General features: G+C 43.7%; 1 protein-coding gene across 2 annotated transcripts in view; it reads left to right on the top strand.

Moving 5' to 3' along the window:
* KCNH5 (potassium voltage-gated channel subfamily H member 5) overlaps positions 1-26,949 on the top strand; it is an 825,104-nt gene that overhangs the window by 168,019 nt on the left and 630,136 nt on the right. For both annotated transcript variants that reach the window (XM_085626196.1, XM_085626195.1), the window contains exon 3: positions 1,641-1,747. In XM_085626196.1, coding sequence (XP_085482322.1) covers positions 1,641-1,747 — 107 coding nt within the window. The remainder of the gene's footprint in view (positions 1-1,640; positions 1,748-26,949) is intronic.

Raw genomic sequence — 26,949 nt, 5'->3', positions numbered from 1 at the left:
GCAAGGAATGAAAGTTAGTGAAAATGCAAATACAATTCACTTTCATAGTAATCTAGATCGGAATATCCCCTATGAAAAAGGCTACAACGATTGGAGCCATTGGGAATAAACTCTTAACTGAATATGTGTTTAGTGATTAAAACAATATTCTGATTTTGTAATGGATTCATCTTTTTGATCACAATTAAGGAAGATTTAAAAACAACATTTTATTTGGATGTGTTGTGGGGTTGTTGGGAATGGGACTACCTAAACTGTCCAACCCTTCCAGTTTTAGTTCCTACCAAATCAAAGCACATGCTCAGAGATAAGGGGGGCAGGGAGAATTGAATTCTCTGGGATGTTTGAGAAGGTTGAGGCTTATAAATCCATAATACTATTCATAAATAAAATTTCTAGTATTAACTAATTGGAACCACTATTAGTGCATTAAGAGGTTTTTAAAATGTTAGGTGCTGGAACATTACTTCGCTGTTAACTGAATAAAACTCATTATGGTCCTTTTAAAAAGATAAAAATTCAGGACTCCAATCCAATGGAACCCATTGAATCTGGTATTTTTTTCTTTTAAAGGCTTTAAGAGGGGAAAGGGAAGAAGCTTATTGAAGAATAAATCAAGTTGTTTGTGTTGATGGCATGGGATTTTTTTGAATCCACAAAAGTAATCGGGCTAACCACATCAAATGTGTGAGATAAGTTGCTTTAGCTTTGCATATTGTTTAAGAGGGGGTTAAGGAGACCAGAGAAAGATTAAGCATGTGATGAGATATCTATTTTGTTGCTACTTGGAGAAAGGTTTTTGTTTTTTGTTACATACTCTTTGGTGGATTATGAATGTAATAATACCAATCAAATATGGGATGCAGTTAGAAACACCAATTAGTGATATCAAATTCTTACAGAGATATGTACTCTATACTAAGAGGACCTAATATATTAATCGATCAAGTGTCCTTATCTGTAACAACTATACCTTAGATAGTCTCAAACTGGTTAGGCATTTATTATGCTAGCAAAGAATATAGATACTGCAAGGAGTCCAAAGACACTTGGAGATGGACCACTTAAAATAAGTTCACATTGCAGGACTGTAAATGCAGGGTTAGAGGTCTCCTGTTCCTTTATCTCTGCGTTCACATGCTTTCTCAGAGAGGTGAAAAAATGCCTGCTCTCGCTTTAATATTCATGAGGAAGGAAGTGTTGTAACCTCCTGTGAACATACATTTGTGATGTGACAGATTTGTATGTCAGCTGCATTAAAAAATGCTGGGCGGCTCACAACCAGTCTGTGAAATTTACACTTAATGGTTTGTGAACTGCCCTAAGATGCATCGGAACTGTAATGCAAAGTATGGGACAAAACCAAATGCAGCAGAAAATGCTTATGAACGTTTTATATTTATCTTCGATATTTGCCTAATTGTGATAGTGCATCTTTCGTCTACATTTTTTATTACATGTAGGGTGCAAATTTGTATTGCAGTAATCTATACCAATCTAGCAGTTACATGAGGGATGTTGCACTGGATGATGACAGAAGATAGCGAACATAGTACAATTTAAGCATGCCATTTGAAAGAGCATAGTAGTTTAACATAGTTGTATTTCTGTTAAAATGTTCAGTAATTTTTGTTTTCTAGTTTTATGTATGGAGACTTGACGGATAAGAAGACCATTCAGAAAGTTAGGCAGACGTTTGATAACTACGAGTCTAACTGCTTTGAAGTTCTTCTGTACAAGAAAAACAGTATGTATATTAAATCACACAATTGATATATGAATGATTAAGATAATGTTTTACAGTTAAATATATTAATAGCATTGCATTTCTTCACAACCATTATTATTAAACATTTATCACACAGATGTATGCAATGGCCGATTCTGATTGTCTTTCTTTCATATTATCAGTTGCAAAGACAATGTGTATCAGCATGTATTTGTGCAACAGTGTCCCAGCCACCTTAATTTTCTCCAGCATGGAATCCTGCCCAGATTTAAGTGTTGTTAGATATTATTGCTAGGATGTTGGACAATTATTTTGCGGTCTATAAGCTATCCCTGGTGTTTTTCCTTTGCAAGTGATTTTTTTCTAGTTGTGCTTCTCAAATAAGGTACGGCATGCTAGATGTGCAGGGCAGCAATTTTTTGCCATCTTTTTTAATGATTGAGAGTTTTCATTGTCTTGCAGCATTTCTGTTAATGGTGACACATTGCTCCATCATTGGACCCTCACTGTATGAAATTACTGTAAGAAGATTTCCTTGAGAACAATGACTTATAAATAATGTTTAGTACTCTTTCATCACTCAAACTGTGATCAAAGAGTGCACCAGTTCGATTGAAACAGGGAAATAATTTGACATGGATAAACAATAATAATATTGGGTATATTTTCATTTTTAAGTACTCACAGATTTTTCAAAAGATATATTTTTCAAAAAGTAAAAGATATTCAAAACATAATTACATCTATTTTATACGGGTGTTACAACAAACATCAACAAATCGTGCCCAAGTTGACTAACTTGTTTAGTCCTCAAACAATGAAAAGCGCTTTTGTAATTAGCATTGTTTGATTTATAAATGTGTTTACCTCAAAATAAGGATTTTGTTTATGTAAATTTCTGATTGATCATGGTAAGTTCTTGTCTGTGCCTCTCTTACTTGTATTAGAGTTGTGGACCTCTTCCTGGAGTCGATACACACTTCTCTCTATCTACAAGTACTTTCTTTTGGTTGAAAACCTTGAAAAGTTGTACATAAATAAAACATGTAGTATTACACAATTCATTGTCATATTATCAATGGTGTACAAAATAGCATAGGAAGGACAGAAGGGAAGAGAGGTTCAATTGATAATTTCATCAAGCACAGACCAGTGACAAAAACCTTGAAAATGGTACGTTATGCTATCTGTCTAAACTAGCAATCCTCCTTTAGAACCATTGGACCTGGTGTCATGGAGAAAACCCCCCTTGTGCCCAAGCATAAGTGTGTGATGATCAATCCGTATAAATGCGGCATCTGTATACCCCACAAAAGGCATTAATAAAATGCAATAGATATCACAAAGTGCATTTAAGATATAAGCTAGTATGTGCATGTCAGAAAATAATATAATATTATCAAAGACCCCAGCATGTGCTAAAAGTAATTAAAGCTTTTTGCCTTTCATTTTTCTAATTAAATGCACAACGTACAAAACTCTGCTCAGTCTGAAGTCAATAAGCGGCGAGGTAACAGTTAAAAATAATCGGAGTACTGAAAAGCCAGGGTGAGGCACCGATGTCAAAGGAATCAATAATAACGCACCTGTGCATGGCAAGATGGATGTATTCCCAAAATGCTGCTTTAGCAACCCCTTCGGAACGCTGGGTGATTGTACAGGAGTTGTCCCAAAAACCGTATAGGCCCAGTTTCCACAACTCACTTAATTTGGAGGAAATTATTCGGGCACATACACTTTAGAAAGCCTCTTTGATGAATAAGCACCCAGTCTTAAATCTTGAGTGCCACACCAGAAAACCTGATAATTGCCAAACTTGCATTGGAGAGCTACAATGCAGTTAAGAATCCCAGAACTGCTACTCAGTCTGTTGATAGTGAGTCACATACGCAAAAACCAGAGATAAAGAGGGGAAAAATAGAGGTAAGGAGATAGAACTATAGGTGCCACTCATTTGCTTCTTTAGATCTTCCAGAATGTAGACAGGCTCAGCAGGTAATGGGGTCTTGATCGAAAAACAACGGAACACTGAGAAAGTATAGTATAGAAAGTATACAAACATATACAAAATAATCCTTATTGCCTAGAGAACTTCTTGGTGGACTCAGCTGTTATGAGCCCAAGGCCAAATTGAATACAGGGATGAAGCCCCTGGAATCCAAGGTGAGTCCAGACTTAGAGATTAGTTAGTAATCACTCAAATAAGCAAGGAAAACAGAACCTGCCTAATTCCATTAACCCAAGGGAACCTGGAAAGGGAGAACATAAAACAGAGAGGGAAACTAGAATATGGTGCAAAGAGACGGTTACCAAGCAATTACTGCATGTTTTCCTCTGGTTAAAATAGTCCTATTGCCAGTGCTTCTTCAGGCATGGGCTTTCTAATGCAGAAGTGGGTAATTGTTTGGGTTTGTGGTCTAGTTATTGATCTCAGGTTCTAAACTCCAGTCTAACATAGTTTCTAAAACACAATATTGCCAGATCTCTTATTATGTGAGAAATGTAGTTCGCTCTTTCTCCTCACCTACTTCAGTGAACTTCCTCTTAGTGACTTATTCTAACTCCCCATGCTGTTGACTTAACTCTCTTCTGAATTCATGGCAATACCCTCTGCCTGAAGATCCCCCTCTGAGATTTTGTAAAGGGTTTTTATTTATTCAGGTATCTAGCATTACATTCCCTAATCAACTAGGGGCATGAGTAAAGGATCTTGGCTCCTAGGAGCTTTCTGAAATCTCATAACCTTTCCACTCAGCCAAATACTCATGTTGCACATGTTACACCCTGACATCGAGAAGGGACTGCACCTCTTATTTCAGTGGCCCAAGTACCATGGGAGGAGGAGGATTTTGCACAGAATATCCAGCATGTTTCGCATTAGAGGCATGTACTACTGAATGAATTTGCCACAGCCCCAGCAGATTTCAGAACCTAAAAGGAACCTACAAATTTAGTGGTGAGCTTGGGGTGAGTCACTAGTATTGAAAATAAATCAATGGAGAGTAAACTTAGGTCCCCTAGTTTATATTGAGTATTGAGGTGCCTGTAGGTACCTGCTGACTTCTTCTTAGTAAATTTAGCCACCCAAAGGTGTTTGTACACTTATTTATTTATGGCTCGAATGTGAGATAATATTTGTAATAAGGAAGGTTAGCTGTGAGGGAACTACACTTAGGGCCATATTCACAAGGAGCTATCGCCGAATTAACGGCACATTATCACAGCCAAAGTCGTGATAAATTTACCTCCCCATTCACAAGCTGGTGTTAACAGCTCTCAGCACCAGTTTACCCGCGATAGCGCCGCAAAAACATCGCCACCGAGGCCCCCCGCAACTATCGCTAATGATATGCAGAGTGGGCATTCCCATGCCAAAAGCCGCGACCACACCACTCCTCAGCATTCTCAACGACCAGACAGATCTGCAATAAAAACACAAAACAGGCGATAAGACGCTTTAGCACCAGGAAATCTACACCTGCTCTGACCTGCTGTTAAGTCGTACGGCAGCCAGCGCCACAAAAGGGAGACCAGTCCAGGGCCACATCGGAAGTGCAACAGATGTCAAGGAGCCACCCATCATGCAGCCCAGAAACCCAAGAGGGCCACAACATCACCCACCGACACCACCCCAGGACCCCACACCTGGAACACACCCACCCCAAACAACCACAGAGGCAGCGCAGACAAAGACAGCGGAACCCCAGGAAGTATACCAGCGGCCCAGACCCAACCTCTGACAATGTCACCGTCCACCACAGGTTGAAGGTGACAGCCACCCCACGCATCCCGACCATCATCGCCCAACAAGCCTATGGCACCAACAGAGCGGATAACCAACATCCCACCCCACACCAAGCTGCGGGCTTTGCTGCACTTGTTGGCCCCTGGCACCCCCTAACCAACACCCGCCAGAGTCGGAGGAGTCTCACTGCCAGCCACATCCAAGTCCCTCACACCTGTCCTGGACATCACCATCACCCTGGTACCCCAGTCCCCATACGTCCAACACGATGTGCAGGTCATGCTAGAGACGAAGCAAGGATCATACACCTTAGCAGGATGCAGCACGTGTTTGGGGCAATCCACAGCACACATGTGCCACCTGGTGACACAGCACACAATCACCGCAACAGAAAGCATACGTCCCACCCCAATGTGCAGGCAACAACAGAACACTGTGGAACCTCCAGCAATGTCGCCTTCAAATACACAGCCAGTGTGTATGATTCCTCCGTCCTCCGACAGCAACCAGCGTTCCCAGGATGGCACAAAGGTAAATGAACAGCCCCTTGGCAAGTATCAAATGAACACCCCTCTCACCTCAACTCCACAACCATGCAAATCACAACTCTGGCAATGCACATGTCAAAAAATCAAAACCAACATGCACAACAACATGCCCACCCACCAGACACGACAGAACAACTCACAATGGTTGCCTGGCCAAGCCGTGATAATGAGCCGTCAACAGCATGGCACCTCAACGACACAACAGCCGAATGTGGGGAGAGGTGGCAAACAGGCATGCAGTAGTACCTTTATTGAGAAAGTACACAATGCCAAGATTGGCAGAGATGTGCTGGACAGACCACAGTATCCAGCACACACCCATATCCATGACGACATACACCTCTGGTGTATGGAGTGTAGTGGACCGTGGACGCAACCATGTCACCAGTGGGGAACATCAAGGAAATCTTGCCTGTTACGCCCCCCCTAAGCGTGACCGGAGTGGGATGGCCCAGCATACGCCATGCCAGCGTAGGGGTGTGAATAAGTAGCCATAGCCCTGGGTGTGGTTCTCTTCCGCAAAGCCCAAGGTCTCTGCCAGGGCAGCGCCTCTCACCCCACCATGAGGCCAACGCTGTCCTCTAGAGTGGAGTTGCCTGCGAAGCTGTGCGCCTACTGGACCACAAACCAGTCAGGCCCGCCCCAGCACAGCCACTGATCACCTGCCAACACCGGCGTGTTTCAAGGAGGGCCCACCACGTTCCGGCTCAAGCTCCAGGCCCGAGTCCCGTGACCTTGGCAGTCTCCTCAGACCATTACGGCCTCCACGACACGGGCCCGCTTGAGTCCTTTTTCGTTGACGTACTCTACTGCTGCCTCAGGCCTTCTACTCGGCCCAGTAGGTACCATGTGTGAAACTGTGTCCTGAGTCATGAATGGCAGAGACCCCAAATCCAGGCCACCATCAACAGCACTAGACTCCCTTCGATCAGTGAGGCATAGTTCCATATAGGCTTCTCGTGACACGTGGTGCCACCAACCCTGTTCAACACCAGCCGGCGACACGTGGTGCCACTAACCCTGTTCAACGCCAGCCGGCGACCCATGGTGCCACTAACCCTGCTCAACACCAGCCAGTGACACATGGTGCCACTAACCTGTTCAATGCCTGCCGGCAACATGTGGTGCCACTGAACCTGAACTACGCAGGCCGGTGGGGCCATCCAACATATACTTTACAAAGATACTGAGGGTCTAATGTTCTGTATGAGGAAGACACTAACAAAAAAGGCAAGTTGAAACCTCAAAACATACATTGATAAGAAGCATATCAAAATGATTTAGTTCCCATCACCCACCAAAGGTGGCTTATCATCATCTGGGAACTCAGGACTGTGCTGAGAGAACCAACCACTCTGATGGTAATGGTGGTTATCCAGTTGTCCCAGGAGTGAGTACAAACGGTAGGGTGATGCTTGCAGTGCAAAAAATGAAAGATATAGAGGAAAAGTGCTATTAAAAATGGCTATCAAGATGCTATAAATTTTATTCTGGCGCTATCTTGATGTCACTTTAAAATCAGTGCGTGGACAGCTTAGCAAATAACTGTCGGATCGACGGTCTACATGTTTCGGCTACTGGACATTAGAGTCCAAGCTCTCATCAGGACCATATTGCGCTACTGCAAAAAGTGTTAATCATTAGGAAAAACAGAAAAAATAAAGATTATCCACCAAATTGGTATACCATACAACCTGGTCGGATCTGTGTGTCCCTATGGAACTGTTACAGGTCAAGAACCTAAACGTAAGTCAAACAAAGAAAGGTTCAGCGAAATCTTGTGAAATGTTAGTGTGAATACAGAACATATTATAAAAACATTTTGTATATTGTTATTTATCCTAATCGAAGTATTGCATAGCCTTGGTCATATCAATACTCGGTCTGTGCACTTACCCGGAAGAATATGGGTACGCACCTCGCCTCGCCTGGCATCTGCTCAGGGTGTTGAGGCACCGCTCTACAAGAGGAAATTTCAGGTGTAATATTAAATATTAATCCCAGTGGACAAGAAAAGTTCAGTACACGGGGGTTAAAAAAAATGACCATAGGAGCGCTTAGCTAGACAAGTGTAAAAACATGGCAGAGTAGTGGACTAAAAACAGAGCAAGAGGAACACCTTCTTATCATGTGTTGTGATATAGACCAATTATCACATCTTAGCGCGGAGAAAACACCGTGTTCATGAGTTGTTATTATGGACAACACTATTGTGCATCATAAAAAGGGACAGGATGTCCTTACAGTGTCAATCTGAGACTTGTTAGTTGTCTGTAAAGGCCCATGAGAGAAGGACTTAAGAAAGCCTTCCCAGACGTAGGATGCCCGAACAGAAACACTCATAAAAAAACCAATTATGTCGCCAAAGTTATGGAAAGGACGGCGCTGATATTAACGCGCCGATGCGCGAGGTGAGAGTCATGCGATTCAGTAACAGTTTGAGGAAAGAAACTGAAAGCACCCACCTGTCCGTCGGTACCCCGCTCTGTCATCCGAGCTAGAAGGGGAGGTGACCAATGAGCTTCCCAAACACCGTCATATCGCATCAGTGCGCGAAAAAACGTGAGGAGCACTTCCGTGTTAGTAATGACGGTACGTGTTGAGGTCAAGCAAGCGTGCTTTTTAGGGTAGCTGGGAAATGAAGTGCTGGGTTACCGGGATTGTCTTAGTACGGTCAAAAGTAACTCAAACAGTGAGTAAAGACATATAATTAGTCATGATATGCAGACTCACGTACATTTCTGTTAGAGCAGGGGGTGAGTAACTAGCAAATAGTCATCTATCAAGGAGGTGACATGCTGGATAGTCGAAGTATACAAAGTCAATTGTTCCACTGGACTTGTGTGGATATCACAGTCGCAAGTAAAGTGTGTTAATGCATACCAGTTGAAATCTAACAAAGACGGATATGAGACAAAAAAAGCCAGATAGAGTATAGGACAAATATTTCATACATTCAAAGTGACGACCATGGAATTTCATCGTTCAGGCCAAAAATGTCACTTTTAAGTTTGAAAACCCATTTCTGTTCTTTATGGAACAGAAATTTAGTGATATCTGTGACATGTGCAGGAATAAATGGTTGTTCTAAGACCAACCATCTCAAGTCTTCTGGTTTGTGTTTGAGTGACAGAAAGTGGTTGGTGAGTTTAGTGGCCTGTTTGTTCCGTCTAATTGTGCTCTTGTGCTCATTAATGCGTGTCTTCACCTTGCGTGTGGTCATACCAACATAACGCAAAGAGCAGGGACAAGTGATAAGGTATATAACTTTGTCTGTGTTACAGTTGGTATGTTTCTTAAGGACCCAAGGAATACCTGTGCCCATATCGATCGTCTTTGTGACCTGCGTCTGTGGACATGCTGAACATTGTCCACATGGGAAATGACCCTGGACAGGTGGTAAATCCCATAAGGTATTGGTGTTAGTTGAGACTTTGCATTTCGGTCTAGTGTGTACGAGACTACTGCCTATGTGCAATGAGAGTTTGCCTTATCCTTTATTCTCCTTCAAAAGGGGTACCAATCTCAGAGATAGTCTCGTACACACTAGACCGAAATGCAAAGTCTCAACTAACACCAATACCTTATGGGATTTACCACCTGTCCAGGGTCATTTCCCATGTGGACAATGTTCAGCATGTCCACAGACGCAGGTCACAAAGACGATCGATATGGGCACAGGTATTCCTTGGGTCCTTAAGAAACATACCAACTGTAACACAGACAAAGTTATATACCTTATCACTTGTCCCTGCTCTTTGCGTTATGTTGGTATGACCACACGCAAGGTGAAGACACGCATTAATGAGCACAAGAGCACAATTAGACGGAACAAACAGGCCACTAAACTCACCAACCACTTTCTGTCACTCAAACACAAACCAGAAGACTTGAGATGGTTGGTCTTAGAACAACCATTTATTCCTGCACATGTCACAGATATCACTAAATTTCTGTTCCATAAAGAACAGAAACGGGTTTTCAAACTTAAAAGTGACATTTTTGGCCTGAACGCCGAAATTCCATGGTCGTCACTTTGAATGTATGAAATATTTGACCTATACTCTATCTGGCTTTTTTTGTCTCATATCCGTCTTTGTTAGATTTCAACTGGTATGCATTAACACACTTTACTTGCGACTGTGATATCCACACAAGTCCAGTGGAACAAGTGACTTTGTATACTTCGACTATCCAGCATGTCACCTCCTTGATAGATGACTATTTGCTAGTTACTCACACCCCCTGCTGTAACCTACTTTTAGAATTGGTGTTTGCAAAACCAATCTAACAGAAATGTACGTGAGTCTGCATATCATGACTAATTATATGTCTTTACTCACTGTTTGAGTTACTTTTGACCGTACTAAGACAATCCCGGTAACCCAGCACTTCATTTCCCAGCTACCCTAAAAAGCACGCTTGCTTGACCTCAACACGTACCGTCATTACTAACACGGAAGTGCTCCTCACGTTTTTTCGCGCACTGACGCGATATGACGGTGTTTGGGAAGCTCATTGGTCACCTCCCCTTCTAGCTCGGATGACAGAGCGGGGTACCGACGGACAGGTGGGTGCTTTCAGTTTCTTTCCTCAAACTGTTACTGAATCGCATGACTCTCACCTCGCGCATCGGCGCGTTAATATCAGCGCCGTCCTTTCCATAACTTTGGCGACATAATTGGTTTTTTTATGAGTGTTTCTGTTCGGGCATCCTACGTCTGGGAAGGCTTTCTTAAGCCCTTCTCTCATGGGCCTTTACAGACAACTAACAAGTCTCAGATTGACACTGTAAGGACATCCTGTCCCTTTTTATGATGCACAATAGTGTTGTCCATAATAACAACTCATGAACATGGTGTTTTCTCCGCGCTAAGATGTGATAATTGGTCTATATCACAACACATGATAAGAAGGTGTTCCTCTTGCTCTGTTTTTAGTCCACTACTCTGGCATGTTTTTACACTTGTCTAGCTAAGCGCTCCTATGGTCATTTCTTTTAACCCCCGTGTACTGAACTTTTCTTGTCCACTGGGATTAATATTTAATATTACACCTGAAATTTCCTCTTGTAGAGCGGTGCCTCAACACCCTGAGCAGATGCCAGGCGAGGCGAGGTGCGTACCCATATTCTTCCGGGTAAGTGCACAGACCGAGTATTGATATGACCAAGGCTATGCAATACTTCGATTAGGATAAATAACAATATACAAAATGTTTTTATAATATGTTCTGTATTCACACTAACATTTCACAAGATTTGGCCGAACCTTTCTTTGTTTGACTTACGTTTAGGTTCTTGACCTGTAACAGTTCCATAGGGACACACAGATCCGACCAGGTTGTATGGTATACCAATTTGGTGGATAATCTTTATTTTTTTTATTTTTTCTGTTTTTCCTAATGTTTAACACTTTTTGCAGTAGCGCAATATGGTCCTGATGAGAGCTTGGACTCTAATGTCCAGTAGCCGAAACATGTAGACCGTCGATCCGACAGTTATTTGCTAAGCTGTCCACGCACTGATTTTAAAGTGACATCAAGATAGCGCCAGAATAAAATTTATAGCATCTTGATAGCCATTTTTAATAGCACTTTTCCTCTATATTTTTCATTTTTTGCACTGCAACCATCACTCTACCGTTTGTACTCACTCCTGGGACAACTGGATAACCACCATTACCATCAGAGTGGTTGGTTCTCTCAGCACAGTCCTGAGTTCCCAGATGATGATAAGCCACCTTTGGTGGGTGATGGGAACTAAATCATTTTGATATGCTTCTTATCAATGTATGTTTTGAGGTTTCAACTTGCCTGTTTTGTTAGTGTCTTCCTCATACAGAACATTAGACCCTCAGTATCTTTGTAAAGTATATGTTGATTAGGGGATTTATACTGTAGCTGGTCTTTAAACTTATCCCTTGGACCCTTCCCCACCTTTCCCCCTTTGTGAGAATTCTATGTATTGAGCCATCCAACATATGCCAGCGACACGCAGTAAATGGACCGTGTTGACCGCTGCCTGAGGCCTACACCACGGTCAAGTAGGTCACACATTTGAAACTGAACATCGTTCATTCAAAAGGCAGAATACATGTCATTGCACGCATGGAGAGGCATAAGAACATGACGCGTTGCAGTCCAGAGGGAACAAGATCATCGTTACAGAGGTGTTCGAACACTACCGGCAACTGCCCTTGTGTCACTAACTCTGTGCTGCACCAGCCAATGACACATGGCTGTGGGCCACTGCTAACCGCTGCCTCCAGCCTACACTGCGGTCCAGTAGGTCACAGAGTCTTCATTTTGCAATGGCTGAGTTTGTATCAGCGTACCGGCATCATCGCAGACAGCATTCACTCTCAGCCCCGGTGCCACTAAGTCTGTTCCCCGACAATCATGGACAATCTCTGGTCAAACTTTGGTGGCGTCTGAGCCTCTGGCCTAGGGAGCAGTTTTCACCCTCATGTAGCTGATACCTAATTCGTGGTGGCAACGAGGCTGTCGCATTCCACTCCTCCATTTGCTGATTCCAGATACAATCAAACCTCTCGGTGTCATGCCCTGGAGGACACCTTCCACTGTCCCCCGATATCCTCCGCAACAAACACCTCGGACATAGATGGTGACCCGCTCAGGTCGCATGGCCCATCTGACTGCACCACAAGTCACCGTCCTGTGGCTGGGTGCCTGTGCCAACCGCTGTGCATCCGGGGCCACTAACTCTGTGCTAGTCAGGTCCGGGACCCCTTCTGCTGAGATATTGGATGGCCCCTGAAGCATTGGCCTTGGGGTCATCAACACCATTTCTCTGTGGTCCTATGCTGTACGCAGCCTCCGGGCCCAACAGCGTCCCACCAGGGCTCACACACCAAATCGAGACCTGACTGGCCTGGACATGGCATCACCGCAGGAGGCACCTGCCACCACCGCAAGACCCACCTCCAACAGCCATCTACCAGAGTCGAAACGGTGGTCCTAACAGACTTGCGGAGTTGCTCAAACCTGTCGTGGATGCCATCATCGGCCTGATACCCTGCTCAGCACTCCAGGTGTCAGTGACTCAGTGCACCGCAGGCTATTGTCCATTACTGATTGAGTTATGAGCTGTGGAGAGGTTGTGCAGCTATGTCACCTCAAACAGTGTGGGGGCCCTGAGATGTTGATGGGGAAGATGATGCAGATATGACAAACCCCACTGCATCTGCGTCAGGTGTCTGTCTGAGGGACACGATCCGAGACTTTTTTTTCAGATGGGCTCGCACATCTCTAGTGTCCCATCCCCAGTGCACTGCAACTCACGGACACTTCTGTTTGCATGTTGGCTGTACTCTGGACTTTCTCCGGCTTCCTCCATGTTGCTCAGCAGTTGACTCTTTTATGCATGTGTTTTCTGTTTCTGTTGCACTGGTGTCCTATGTTCAAGTGGTTGCCAGCACCAGGCATTCCCTGCGGAATTGCTTACACCCACCCCACACACATCCAGCACAGGCGTCACTGTACATGTGGCCCTGCCAATAAAGGGGCCGGGTGCATGTACCCGTAGCCAGTTCAACATGGTATCTGCGTGTGTCCCTGTGGTCTTGTTGTAGGTATGAGGGCCCTGGGCCCTTCACAATTACATTGTGCTGTGTACATTGCATGAAGACGTGTCACCGCAGGCAGCGGGTTGGAGCTTGGACATGTAGCTTTGTCACACCCCACTCAATTCGTAAGGGGAGTGGCCAGGGCCGTCGTATGCAGAGCCAAAATGGGTGTGTGACTGGAATTTGAGTGCCCCTGCCCATGGTTCTGTACTGTGAATGTGCAACTGCATGTGTCTCTATGGCAGTGTGGGTCTCCTTAGTGGGGTGTTGGTGGCCCCTAAAGAGTGATGAACACCTACATATGTGTCCTGGTTCGCATTCCATGGGTTCAGCCCCCACCCACACCTGTTGGACCACCTCCTTTTGGTGTCCAGGAACATGGCATTGGGGTGCGATGTGTGGGTGGGTGAAGTGTCGTGAGCCAGCTGTGCTTGCGGGAGCTTCCTGCTGTGTGGTCTGTTGCAGGCTGGGTGTTCTCCTCTGAGTAGCTTGGCACTCCGGGTACTGGTGGGGGGTTGTGTGGGATATCCATGTGCTGTTGTAGGGCATCGGTGTCGACGGTGTGGTGGTCCTCTCCGGCATCACTGATGTGTAGTATTCTGTGCTCTGCTGAAGGTGTTGTGCGCCCCTTTGCGATGTGAAGGGGAGGTGCGTATTGACTTTGCGTTGACATATGTTGGCACATTGTGCAGGTTTGCATACTGACTGTATGACAATGTACATTGTGACTGGGGGTGCTGGATTCTTCTCTGGGACAGTGTACATTTGGTCTACATGACGGATGTGATGTCGTACGTGCACATTTCCATTTCACAGTTTCCGGCTCAGTCAGATTTAGTAGGCATGTTTCTGTGCATGTGCCAAGCCAGTTGTGTCCTCTGTTCTGCAGCGTCGGCTATGCGCATTGTTCCTCATTGTCGTCAATGTGGGTGTGCTGTTTGTGCTATGTGTGTGTGCTGCAGTGTGCCAAGGGGATCAGGCATATGGACCTGGGTGATTTTGGGTGTGCAGTGTGCTACAACTCACTGTGCCTGTATGCCATTGTAGAGAAAAGAACAAGGGGACCCGTTCTGGTAGCCTAGGGACCTCGGGTAATAACTTATTTTAAAGAACAAAGGTCCTTGGCATAAGAGGAGATAGTTTAAATGTTTCAACATAGACTACAATGAGCACTATGGAGGTTCTTCCAATGTCCAGCCGGACAGAGGAATATTTATTCAAGTAAGATAACAGGATGGACAAAATACAAGGCACAACAGAGATGGCGAACGGCACAGTCCTGTACCGAGCGTTTGAAAAGAAGGTATAGGGAGTATAGACACAAGAAGGAAACAGCAGGCAAAAAAGGGGGGAAGAGCAAAAGGCGGCTTACATTTACATAATAATACTGTGTAAGCTCAAACCAACAAACAACGCACTCATTTTGTCACAATGGTTGAATAGTGGTGTTTGCTACAAAGGTCGACGTTTCGATCCCTAGCTCTCAATACTATGGGATCATCATCAGGACTAGAAAATGAACTGTTGCCTGATAGATAGTGTCAAGGAGCCTGTAGGGTAGTAAGACAGGAAACAAAGAAACAACAAAAAATGATAAATAAACAATAAAGCAAGTCCGCCTTACTTTGAGCATATCTAGTCAGGAGACCGTTGGAGGGGTGTAACAATTCGCTACGTGAAGAGGGTGAGTGCGTGTGAATGTGATGGTACACATGCGGAAGGAAATGGCAGCGTTGTTGGGTGCAGTGGCGCACATAGTGAAGACACGACCGAGGAGGTCAATGACGGTGAGGGAGCAACAAGGGACGTGAAGAGTACCCGTAGGGATCAGTGAGAAAGGATGTTAACGATGCGTGACCCAATAAGGAAGGAAGTTGCGACCAGAAAATGATGTATGTCATACCGAGAGAAACGAGGGTAAAACCACTAATGGTGGAACGAAAGGGGGTGGCGCAGTGCTGTTGGGAGCGAGTTGGTGCTGACGAGGAGGGATCCGTGTGAATTAAATGGACACGGCTCAAGTATGAAGGGGTGGTCTGTGCTAACCTGGGAAGCAGCTCGGAGTGGACCTGGGAAAGCTCGGTGGGTGCCAGGAGCAGCTCAATGGGTGCCTGGAGCTCGTCGGCAGTAAGCGAAAGCCCCACGAGGGCGTCTGGATGCTGGAATGGAGGAGTGAAGAAGGGGTGAGCCTGGTAAGGGCGTGGTCCGTAGGATAATGAGACCAGGGAGGTGATTACCTTGATCGTAGTCCACAGTTGGTCGTATTGTGGGACAGTGGGCGACGGATGAACCAAGCGTTCAGGAGGGCTGGAGCTGGGGAAGGCAAGGAAAGTGTTGGCGGGACCCCAACCAATTTCGGCTAGTAAGTTCCGGGGCCGTCATAAGAACGGGCTTACCTTGTAGATACAAACAGGGCGCAAGGGGCCAGAACCGAGTGTTCAATGGCCAGAGGTAGAGAGTATATGCAGCGGATGGGGCTGCCAGACAGCGCGGGACCGGAGCTGGGAGAAATTGAATTTAGAGTGATTACAGGGAGGAGCACACAATTTGCGCTCTAGCGGATGGCGTGTGGAGCAAGGCTTACCTCTCGATGAGTAGCTGGCGGCCGGAGGAAGCAAGGATCTGCTTTTCCGTTCGGCGTGATAGCAAAGGGCAAGCGGGACTGTGGGTGTTTTAAGGCGGGCCAGGGGGGTGGGCGAAATCGAGGGAGGACTAAGAAAGGGATCGAGAAGGGCCGGGGGCCATGATGGAATGGGAAGGAAAGGTGGTGAGGGGCTATGTGAGCATGCTTTTCAGAATAGCGAATTGTCACTGGAAGTTGATAGCTTGAACCAGTTGGAGAAAAGCCATAGAGCAAAGGAACACATAAAAGGTAATCACAGTTTACCTAGAGGTTAATTATAGCAATTGTCAACGGTCGGGTGCAAAAGGGTTGCGGGGGGGAAAAAAAGAGACAGCTGAACATTGTTTGCATGAATTTACGTTTTAGGTTTAGGCATGGAGTTCCAACAACGATAGTCAGGCTATCTTAGAGTGACTGGGGCGAGGAAAACAGGTGATTCACAAATTGCACTTGATTACAGTAAGGATGTCCAGTCTTCTGTCCTATTGAGTCCGGTGTTGATGGAGTTAAACAGAATGATTGTCTTTAGTTCCTCTCTGTTTAAAAGTTGCGCCATATTGCCACCTCTTGGAGGCAACTTCAGTGATTTGAGTACAGTCCAGCGCAAATCATCTTGATTGTGATTGGCCTCAGTGAAATGTTCGACCAGGGGGGCGTTCTGTGTCTTGCATCGGATACGGCTTCTGTGCTGACAGATTCTGGTCTTGATTCTTTGGGTGGTCTGTCCAATGTATATTTTCAAACAAGGGCATTGGATAAGGTAGATGACATTGCAGGAATTACAATTTGTGAAAGCTTGACAATGCACTGTAATGTTATCAAATGTGAAACTTTTTCCTTCAATGGTGAACACACAGACATTGCAAGAGCCGCATTTTGAATGACCAATGATGGGGGACAGACCCCAACTGGCAAGGAGAGAAGTATTGGGAGCGACAGGTAGTGCAGCCCTGACCAGATGGTCCTTCAGATTCTTGCTTTTTTTGAAGGCGAATAGTGGTTTATCAATAGTGAGATTCCCTGCATTTAGAATGGGCCAGTGGTGCAGTATCACTTTTCTCAATTTGTTGGATACCAGAGAGAAAGTGGTCACACAGGCAATTCTCTGCAGTTCTTTTTTAGGTTTAGGAGTCAAAAGCACCTCCCGGGGACAATACCAGGCTCTTTTTGAAGCATTTTTTACGATTCTTTTTGGGTAGCCTCTGTCTTTTAGTTTGGACGCCAAAACAGCTGATTCTCTGAAATAGTCAGCCCTACAGGAGCAATTTCTCCTTATTCTCAAAAATTGAGAGTACGGCAATGAATCCCTTAGAGCCCTAGGGTGATTGCTGGTGTAATTTAAAAGGGTGTTGCGTTCTGTGGGCTTGCGGAAGAGGCGTGTGAGTAGTTCACCATTGTCATGAAAAATCGTAAGGTCTAAAAATGCTATGGAGGCGGTGTCAGTGGTGGTGGTAAAAGATAAACCAGAGCAGTTGTTGTTCAACCAATGTAAAAATTGGCGTAGAACATCGACGTGTTGTCTCCAAATGATGAAGATGTCGTCGATGTATCTACGCCAAAACACGATGCCTGGGAAGAACGGATTGGAGGCAGTCAGAATGACATTAGTCTCTAGTTGGTCCATGAAGAGTATTGCCAGATTTGGGGCAAAAATAGCCCCCATTGACGTGCCTTTGATTTGCTGATAGAAGGTGTTATTGAAGCTGAAAAAATTACGGGTTAAGCAAAGTTCAAGAAGCTGTAGTATGAAATTGCTGGGGACAGCATGTGGGCGTGGACGTGAATCTAGTGTTCTTTGGATTACTAGAAGGGCAGCAGTCTGAGGGATATTAGTGTACAATGACTCAACATCCATGGTACACAGAGTATCAGTCAAAGGATCGAATGGATGATGCTCAATCATGTTAATCATTGCCATCGAGTCTCGGACAAAACATTGAGTGGTGGGGATAAAGTCTTTAATGAAGAAATCTACATAAGACCCCAGTGGTTCTAAGATTGAGCCGCAGGCAGAAACAATGGGACGGCCTGGAGGGTTTGAAAGACCACCCCTTCATACTTGAGCCGTGTCCATTTAATTCACACGGATCTCTCCTCGTCAGCACCAACTCGCTCCCAACAGCACTGCGCCACCCCCTTTCGTTCCACCATTAGTGGTTTTACCCTCGTTTCTCTCGGTATGACATACATCATTTTCTGGTCGCAACTTCCTTCCTTATTGGGTCACGCATCGTTAACATCCTTTCTCACTGATCCCTACGGGTACTCTTCACGTCCCTTGTTGCTCCCTCACTGTCATTGACCTCCTCGGTCGTGTCTTCACTATGTGCGCCACTGCACCCAACAACGCTGCCATTTCCTTCCGCATGTGTACCATCACATTCACACGCACTCACCCTCTTCACGTAGCGAATTGTTACACCCCTCCAACGGTCTCCTGACTAGATATGCTCAAAGTAAGGCGGACTTGCTTTATTGTTTATTTATCATTTTTTGTTGTTTCTTTGTTTCCTGTCTTACTACCCTACAGGCTCCTTGACACTATCTATCAGGCAACAGTTCATTTTCTAGTCCTGATGATGATCCCATAGTATTGAGAGCTAGGGATCGAAACGTCGACCTTTGTAGCAAACACCACTATTCAACCATTGTGACAAAATGAGTGCGTTGTTTGTTGGTTTGAGCTTACACAGTATTATTATGTAAATGTAAGCCGCCTTTTGCTCTTCCCCCCTTTTTTGCCTGCTGTTTCCTTCTTGTGTCTATACTCCCTATACCTTCTTTTCAAACGCTCGGTACAGGACTGTGCCGTTCGCCATCTCTGTTGTGCCTTGTATTTTGTCCATCCTGTTATCTTACTTGAATAAATATTCCTCTGTCCGGCTGGACATTGGAAGAACCTCCATAGTGCTCATTGTAGTCTATGTTGAAACATTTAAACTATCTCCTCTTATGCCAAGGACCTTTGTATGCCATTGTGCCCACTCCCCCCGTCCCCCCATTCCCTGTTAATGTTGTCAGGTCCTCTCGAGCTGTGTCCGTACTCCCTACCCCTTGCACCGTCTCCACACTGATGACTGTGGCCTGGGTTTCCTTCAGCTCCTCCAGTGGCGCTGGACTGCCACCTCCTGTCGCCATTGCTGTCTACCTTTTTGCAGCGGGTTTGTGCCTGGTTTAGGTAGTCATGTCATGCAGGCGCCTATTGGCCTCCTGGTTTGGCCTCCTGGGCACTCTGACTGCAATCCAGGTGGTCTGCTAGTGGGTCAGTTGCTGGTAGTGTTCTGTCACCTCCGTGGCCCTGGTCTAGTTTTCCGGCGGTCTGCACCCCGTCTTCCTCTCCCTCTTCTTCTTGGCCTTACCTGACCCCGTTGTTACTTGCTAGTAGTCTGTAGGGGTTGTGGGGTTCGGGTTGGCCCCTGTGCTGTGTCAGGGTGCATTCATGTTGCTACGCACTTTGGTTTGTGTTTAGTGTATTTTTTCTGTGGTTTTTATAGGGCATAGTTCCACCAGACGCGTGGGATTTGCAGGCCTGTGGCTGGTTTTTGCTACTTTTTGTACTAGGGTTGGCCTCATCGCATGTTTTTTTGCGTTTGCGTATCTCATTTATGCTGCGTGGCGTTGATTTTGATGCGGACATTTGGCTCGTTATCTGGCGACTATTGCATGCTACCGCCTTGTTGTGAATCCCACGTTGTCACAAGTTTATTTTCCCGCGATGGGCTACGATATTGAAAGTTGCGTTACGCTACTCTTGCAGTAGTTATCACACTTTCTTGTGAATATACCCCTATTTTGTAACAATGTGATTTGCAGCCAAAAGCACAGTAGGAAGGAGAAATCCTATACGAGCTATGCAATTGATAAATATAGAAAAATTCAGCCACGGCAATCCAGTTGCTCTACCTTGATGGTTTAGTTTAACTTCTCTGTGGCATATTCACAAATTGCATTTTGTGGTATGGTTAGTAGCTCTACAGTAAATATAACTTATATACCACAGAGTGCTATTCATAAACCTACATGTGGAGGTCCACGTTTTCACCTAAATCAATCATGTGGAAAGATCTGTGCCCCTACTGCAGAGCTCTCTGCACACATAGGTACATATTTTAGTAGTAAATATCAGAGGAACTGGTGGAAGTGGCCAGAAAAAATTGATAATACTTACTACTAAATGGAAGGGGTTAAGAGGGATAAAGGAGGGGTTTAGGGAGCGATATTCACAATCCCACAAAGTAAGCCCATTGCTATTCACAAATTGCACCTCTATAGATACTATAGTAAAAAAAACATAACCCAAAACAGTAGTAAATGTACTCCCACTCCTGCCTTAAAGGACCCACTCAGTCAGCTTGGCACTGTATACTGTGGATGCCCGAGACCTCTTGTGCGGAGTTTTGAAAGGCTCCTCCCTGAGCCTGACCCTCTTCAGTGCATAAATGATGCCTCTAGCCAGAATCATCCACTCTAATGACATCAACGTCCTCTCCTACACCAATGACACACAACTCATTCTCTTCCTCACAGACAAGATGCCCAGTACCTAGATCAAGTACAGTGCCTGCATGACTGAGATTGTCCACTGGATAAAGACCAACTGTCTGAAGTGGAACACTGACCCAACCAAAATCATGATCTTCGGGAAGAACACTTCACTGCGGGGCTCCACATGATGTCCATTAGAGGTAGGACCAACACCACTCCCACCACCCTCGCCAAAAACATCAGGATCAATATCTACAGCAAACTCAACATGACTTTTCAAGTCAAAACCATCACTGCCTCATGCTACCATACTCTGAAAACGCTGAGGAACATTTTCAAATTGCTCCCAATGGGCACTCAGGCAACAGCATGCATGCCCTCATCATGAACAAGCTGGACTAGAGGAACACCTCCTACAGCTTGATCAACAAAAAACTTACCAGATGGCCACAGATCATTCAGAATTTGGTCAGCCAGAATCAATCTCCCACTCAGAACCCACATCACACCACACCTGAAGGTGATCCACTGGCTCCACATACACAAACGAGCACAATTCAAACCTTTCAACCACACTTTAAAGGCACTATACAACACTGGCCCAGCATACCTGAACAATTGCATATGCTTACACAAACCTTCCAGACTCCTCCACACATCTGTAATCCTGCTTGCACACATCCCATGCATATGAAAAACCAGATTCAGCAGTCGAACCTTCTACTAAATCACTCTTAAAATGTGAAACGGCCTGCCACTACACATAAGGGCCTCCTCACTTGTTGAATTCCGAAAACAGCTGAAGACTTGGCTCTCCTAGTAGACCACTAGGCCCTATATTTGGCTAGATTAACAACTGCTCAGCAACAGGGTGTTCTCCCAGGTGAACTCCACACATATGCATAAGGCTTCCAGTTTTCTGTTTATACTATTTTCTACAGATAAGTACAGTTAGAAAACTATCTATTTAACTATCAGTATGTATTTTTAAATTTGGATAAAATCAGAAATGTGTTTGTTTTTTGAGTAATTCTAAATGATGACATTCCTGACTTCCAGGCCAATAGCTGTGCAGATTGGTAAGTGAGTCAAAAAAGAGTTTCCTAATGAGGCTTAAGCAGGTGAAGGTGAAGACAAAGTTGATACAAAATTGTACTTGTTTTCAAACCAGTGTATTTATTTACCATAAATAGGTATTCATGTCAATGAAACCTGTCTAGTGTTCAATTATTAGTGTACATTTATTGGTTAAATAAATGTGTTACTATACTAGTTTCAGCTTGATTTATTTCTCAAAACCCGTGGATATATGCAGAAAAAAGAATCACAAAATAAGGAAGAATAATTAAAGACGAAAATGTCAAAAAAATAACTGCCATAAAACCGGGAGCCCTAAGTATGCATAACATAGCATGTCCAACCACTGGTAATGCAACACCTTCTCATAGAAAATAATGGCGGCAGAGACTTAAAATAAAAACCCATGGGAACTAATGTTAAAATAAATTAACTTATTTTACTTTATAAAAATATAAATACACTTTTTTAATGTTACATTTATTTTTTTAAATGTGGTCTATTATACAATATGAAATACATGTTTTACAATGTACAAATCAGTTATTATAACATTAATGTAACTTTTAAAAACAATTGAATTATATACATACATAACAAATATATATTTTATTCTTTAGGTTGGAATTTTTTTAATGTAATTCTTCAGAAAAGTTATTTTAATTTATTATAGAGCATATAATTATTCATTTCAAAATGTAAAAAAGTTTAAAGGCGGTAGCATTTTTAGCATTTTTATCTGTAAAGAAATGTTTACATTCATTTGCATTAGGATTGAAATAAAAATATGTAACTATTTTTTTTATAAGGGTCATAATCTTTACATTGTTTTCTATGATTTACTGTAAGGAGATTCCAGCCCTAGAGGTGAAACTTCCCCGTACATGGGAAAAGTTACAGATAGTAACAATGGTAAATTAGGCTCCACCCCCTGAATTCAAGTGGCGGTAACATATAGGTCTATATTTTTGAGTAACTTTACACTTGTAAATGGTGAATAGTCAAAAGTAGTAAAGTTACTCAAAAGTAGAAGTAAATTTGCATGTGTAAATTCACCATTGTGAATACGGCTCCCTGTTTGTGGTAGGTTGCAGATTGCTTTAAAATGAACTGTCCTAATTTGTTTCATCAATTCAATCAAAAAATGAGCCACAAAATGAGAGCCACAATCTGTGATAATCCAAACTAGGAGGACAGGATATAGATAAGCGCACTAACCGAAGTTAAAACAGTTTGTGAGGTTGTGGCGTGCTGCTGGGGTATCACTCTCTGATCCAGAGTGTCAAAGCAAATGAACAAAGAAAGCGTATCCTGAGGGTAGGAGACGTCCCCCTGCGCACAGCACGAAGCCCCAGGACAGGGGTTGATGAGGTTTCAACAATCAGTGTTCATAATTTTGAAAGAATAATAAACGGAAACTTTGGTTGGATATCAAAGTCGATATTTTAGTAAATCATATCGGTAAACGATCATCCATAAGTATTCAAATGTTAATCCATGAGGAGATTGGCCCAATGCATTTCGGTCCCGAACGGACTAACGAACTCACCATTATTTTTTCTGGTCACGTCGTTGATTTTGGTTTACTTTCACACTTCAACACTTAACCGGACATCTCAGTTTTGACAAGCAGACGCTTTGTTATTTCTCACCTTGCACTTTGGACTTCCATATGAAGTGCCGCACGGTTATTCTTCCGAGCACATTATCACTTTCAGCTTATTGAATCATAGATAGTAAACTTACTGTCAGTTTACTTCCTGACTCTTTCGCTTTACTATACTTTTTAGATACGTCCCCTGACGAAGGTCCGTTCGGGACCGAAATGCATTGGCCCAATTTCCTCATGGATTAACATTTAAATACATATGGATGATCGTTTACCGATATGATTTACTAAAATATCGACTTTGATATCCAACCAAAGTTTCCGTTTATTATTCTTTCAAAATTATGAACACTGATTGTTGAAACCTCATCAACCCCTGTCCTGGGGCTTCGTGCTGTGCGCAGGGGGACGTCTCCTACCCTCAGGATACGCTTTCTTTGTTCATAATACAAACTAGACCATGTAATTGAAGGATGTTTAAAAAAAGTGTTAGCCAATTCTAAAGCTGGGGGTAATTTCTCAGGGTGAATTGTAAGAAAATTACACTTTTTGTAAGACCACTTCCATTTTTTACGGCACTGATGCTGCTGTTATTATTACTTCGGGCACTGGAGCACTGGTAACCACCCCCAGTGCATACATATGCTATGGCCCCTACAATATTTCAAAAATGGCTGCACTCTTGAGTGGAATGTTTTACTTACCTATACATTCCTAGTATTTGGGACATAGTGTAACCAGGGCCTTTAAGTTGAATGCCACTAGTGAACTGCATCACATATTGTGCTACTACCACTAAAGTGACAGTGCAAAGCATGTCTGCAGTCTACCCCTGCAATCTGTGTATGAGGTTTTAAAACTGCCAATTTGACCTGGCAAAATAAACCCTTGCAAGGGCTAAAGCTTACTTTTTAATACTTACAAGTAACCCCGAAATAGACCCTACATCCCCATAAGGCAGGGTGAATGTTATCTAAAAACAAGGGCATGTGTACTTTTCTTTTACATGACCTGGCAGTGAAAACTCTCCAAAGTCTTTTTTCACTGTGGTAAGGCTGGCTCTCCCATCGGAAAGCACAGAGTTACATAATAACACCTTATAATGCTTGGCTGCGGTTTGGAAATAAGTAGAAAATTATTAAATTTCTCAATTTAATAGTACTTTAAAGTCCAACTTAATGGTAAAGTCAGATTACATACTACTATCTTGAACATGACACATTTAGAAAGATGTCAATTTCCTGCCTGTGCCATGTGTGTTTTTCTGCCAATGTTCAAAGCCACCTGATTGTTGTTGGCTCGCCTGTGGTGAAATGTGAATTGATTCCTGACAATTGGCAAAAGGCTTGGGTGTGGGGTGATGTTTTTTTTCCCTAACAGGATGGCATCTATGCTCTGCCCAGTAACTTAATAAAATTCAAAAGCTTCCTTACTGACACAGGTAGATCTAGCTCACACCTGTGCCTGCCCCCTCTATTGTCGTACTAGCCAGGCAGACACCATTCCCAGTGTAAAAGGGGTGGTCCCTACAATTGGGTTTGACTGCCCAGAAGAAGGGATTTGTCCATTATCATAGCCACACCCCTATGAGGACACAGCAGGGACATCTGCACGGGAACACAAAGGTTCCACCATGTTGGCTTGAAATACAGAGGGGCACTGTGGGATAGTTTACAGTAAAAAACACAGGAAGTGCTGCAAAAGTGGATAGGTTCACCCCGGGGAACCTTTAACTCATTAGTTAGGCAATGGCTAGGAGTTTCCCCTGCCCACTTGCCGGCACTGGGCATAAATGTGGCACCCCCAAGACCCTCTTCAGAACACTAGGACCTGTGGAAGACAGAAGAAGGACTGCACCTGCTGTTGTGACCTATGAGGAGATCCCCAGGCTCTGGAGCTGCTGACACTTGTACCCAGGACCAAGAAGTGGACTCTTAGGGCCAGTTGCTGGCCTCCTGGTAAGCTATAGAAACACAAATGCTGCAAGATGCCCACTTTCCTGAAGAACCCAGCTCACCAAATCCACCTGGACCTGCCTCGGACCTTGAGAGTTTTCTCTTGAAATTAGTCCTGACCTTCATTTGGTGTCCTTATGGTCCTGGAACCCTTAGATGATTGTTAGACTGTAGTCCTCCTTCCTGACCCAAAATGCTGGGACTTAGAAACTCTTTTTGAGGATTTCTGCCTGGAGAGCCAATAGAACAGTAGGACGTACCTACAAGCCGATCTGCAGAGAGGTTATCTCCAGTTGGCCAGACTCTGCTGTAGCTCCCACTACGTTCTTCTTGGCTGCAGCACATCCAATACAATGGGCCAATGCCGAGTGGCATCAGATGAAGTCAAACCTTCTCCGGCTACAGCCCACAGCCTTGCCCCGCTGAAAGATTCAGATTTTCAGAAAGGAGACTAAGTCCAAAGACAGAAATCTTCACCGGACCTAATACAGAACAATATTAAATTGACATTGATGGTTTCTGGGCACAAACTCTGGTCTTTTCCCTCTATGAATATTTCCAACCTTCGTCGACCAATTCATCGAGACTTTGTTCTTCACCAACTTTTCGTCAACAAACTCCTCTTCAGATCCAGCCTGCTGCTGTACCAAACCGACAGCTCTACAGTCTCAGAAAAATTCCAAGTCTGAAGGTAACTTTTTGACCAGGACCTGCCAGGGCCTTGCATTCAACCCACACCCCATCAAAGTCATCCTTACACTTTAACTTTATTCCGGTATAATGCAACCATTTACAAGCGGTTGGTGCTTTGTGCTATTTGGTGCTAACATTTAATTCATATCACTGATTGCCCTGATCAGATTTTTGTTGTTTCAATGTCATTTTATTCATTAAAATATTCTCTCCATTTGAAATCAACTGGAGTGGGATTTTTATTGTGCTTTTGACTTTTTAACAGTTTTTGTACTTCTAAATGCTTTATGCATTTTCTCAAGTTAAACCTTTACTGGACCTAAAAAGATTAGTGCCACTATTACTATTACTTGGGGCGGACTACCATTTAGCCCAATTAATAATCTACTTTCTCACCAAAATAGAATGTCCCACCTTTTTGAAATAACCTATTACCATCAAAATGGTATTGAAGTCATAAGAAACAGGGGGGCTGATTCACAGAACTAATATGAGATAAAATCCTAAACCTACTACTTTTGGTATTCACAGAAGGCATTTAGTAGTAGTAAAGTTAGGACTCCTAACCTTACTACTACTAAACTGAGACAAAATCCTAACTTTACGATTTTTGGTATTCACAAAAGGCATTTAGTAGTAGTAACGTTAGAAGTCCTAACTTTACTACTACTAAATGCCTTCTGTGATTACCAAAAGTAGTAAGTTTAGGATTTTATCTCAGTTTAGTAGTAGTAAAGTTAGGAGTCCTAACTTTACTACTACTAAATGTCTTCTGTGAATACCAAAAGTAATACGTTTAGGATTTTATCTCAGATAAGTTCTGTGAATCGGCCCCAGGAAGTTCAACTATGAACTTCATGGGAATCATTGCCATTGGCTGTTGTGGTGTCTAGAAAACT

Source organism: Triturus cristatus, chromosome 9 (genome assembly GCF_964204655.1).
Source record: "Triturus cristatus chromosome 9, aTriCri1.1, whole genome shotgun sequence".
NCBI lineage: Eukaryota > Metazoa > Chordata > Amphibia > Caudata > Salamandridae > Triturus > Triturus cristatus.
The sequence above is the reverse complement of the archived record's forward strand: the minus strand, read 5'-3'. Positions and strand labels throughout refer to the sequence as shown.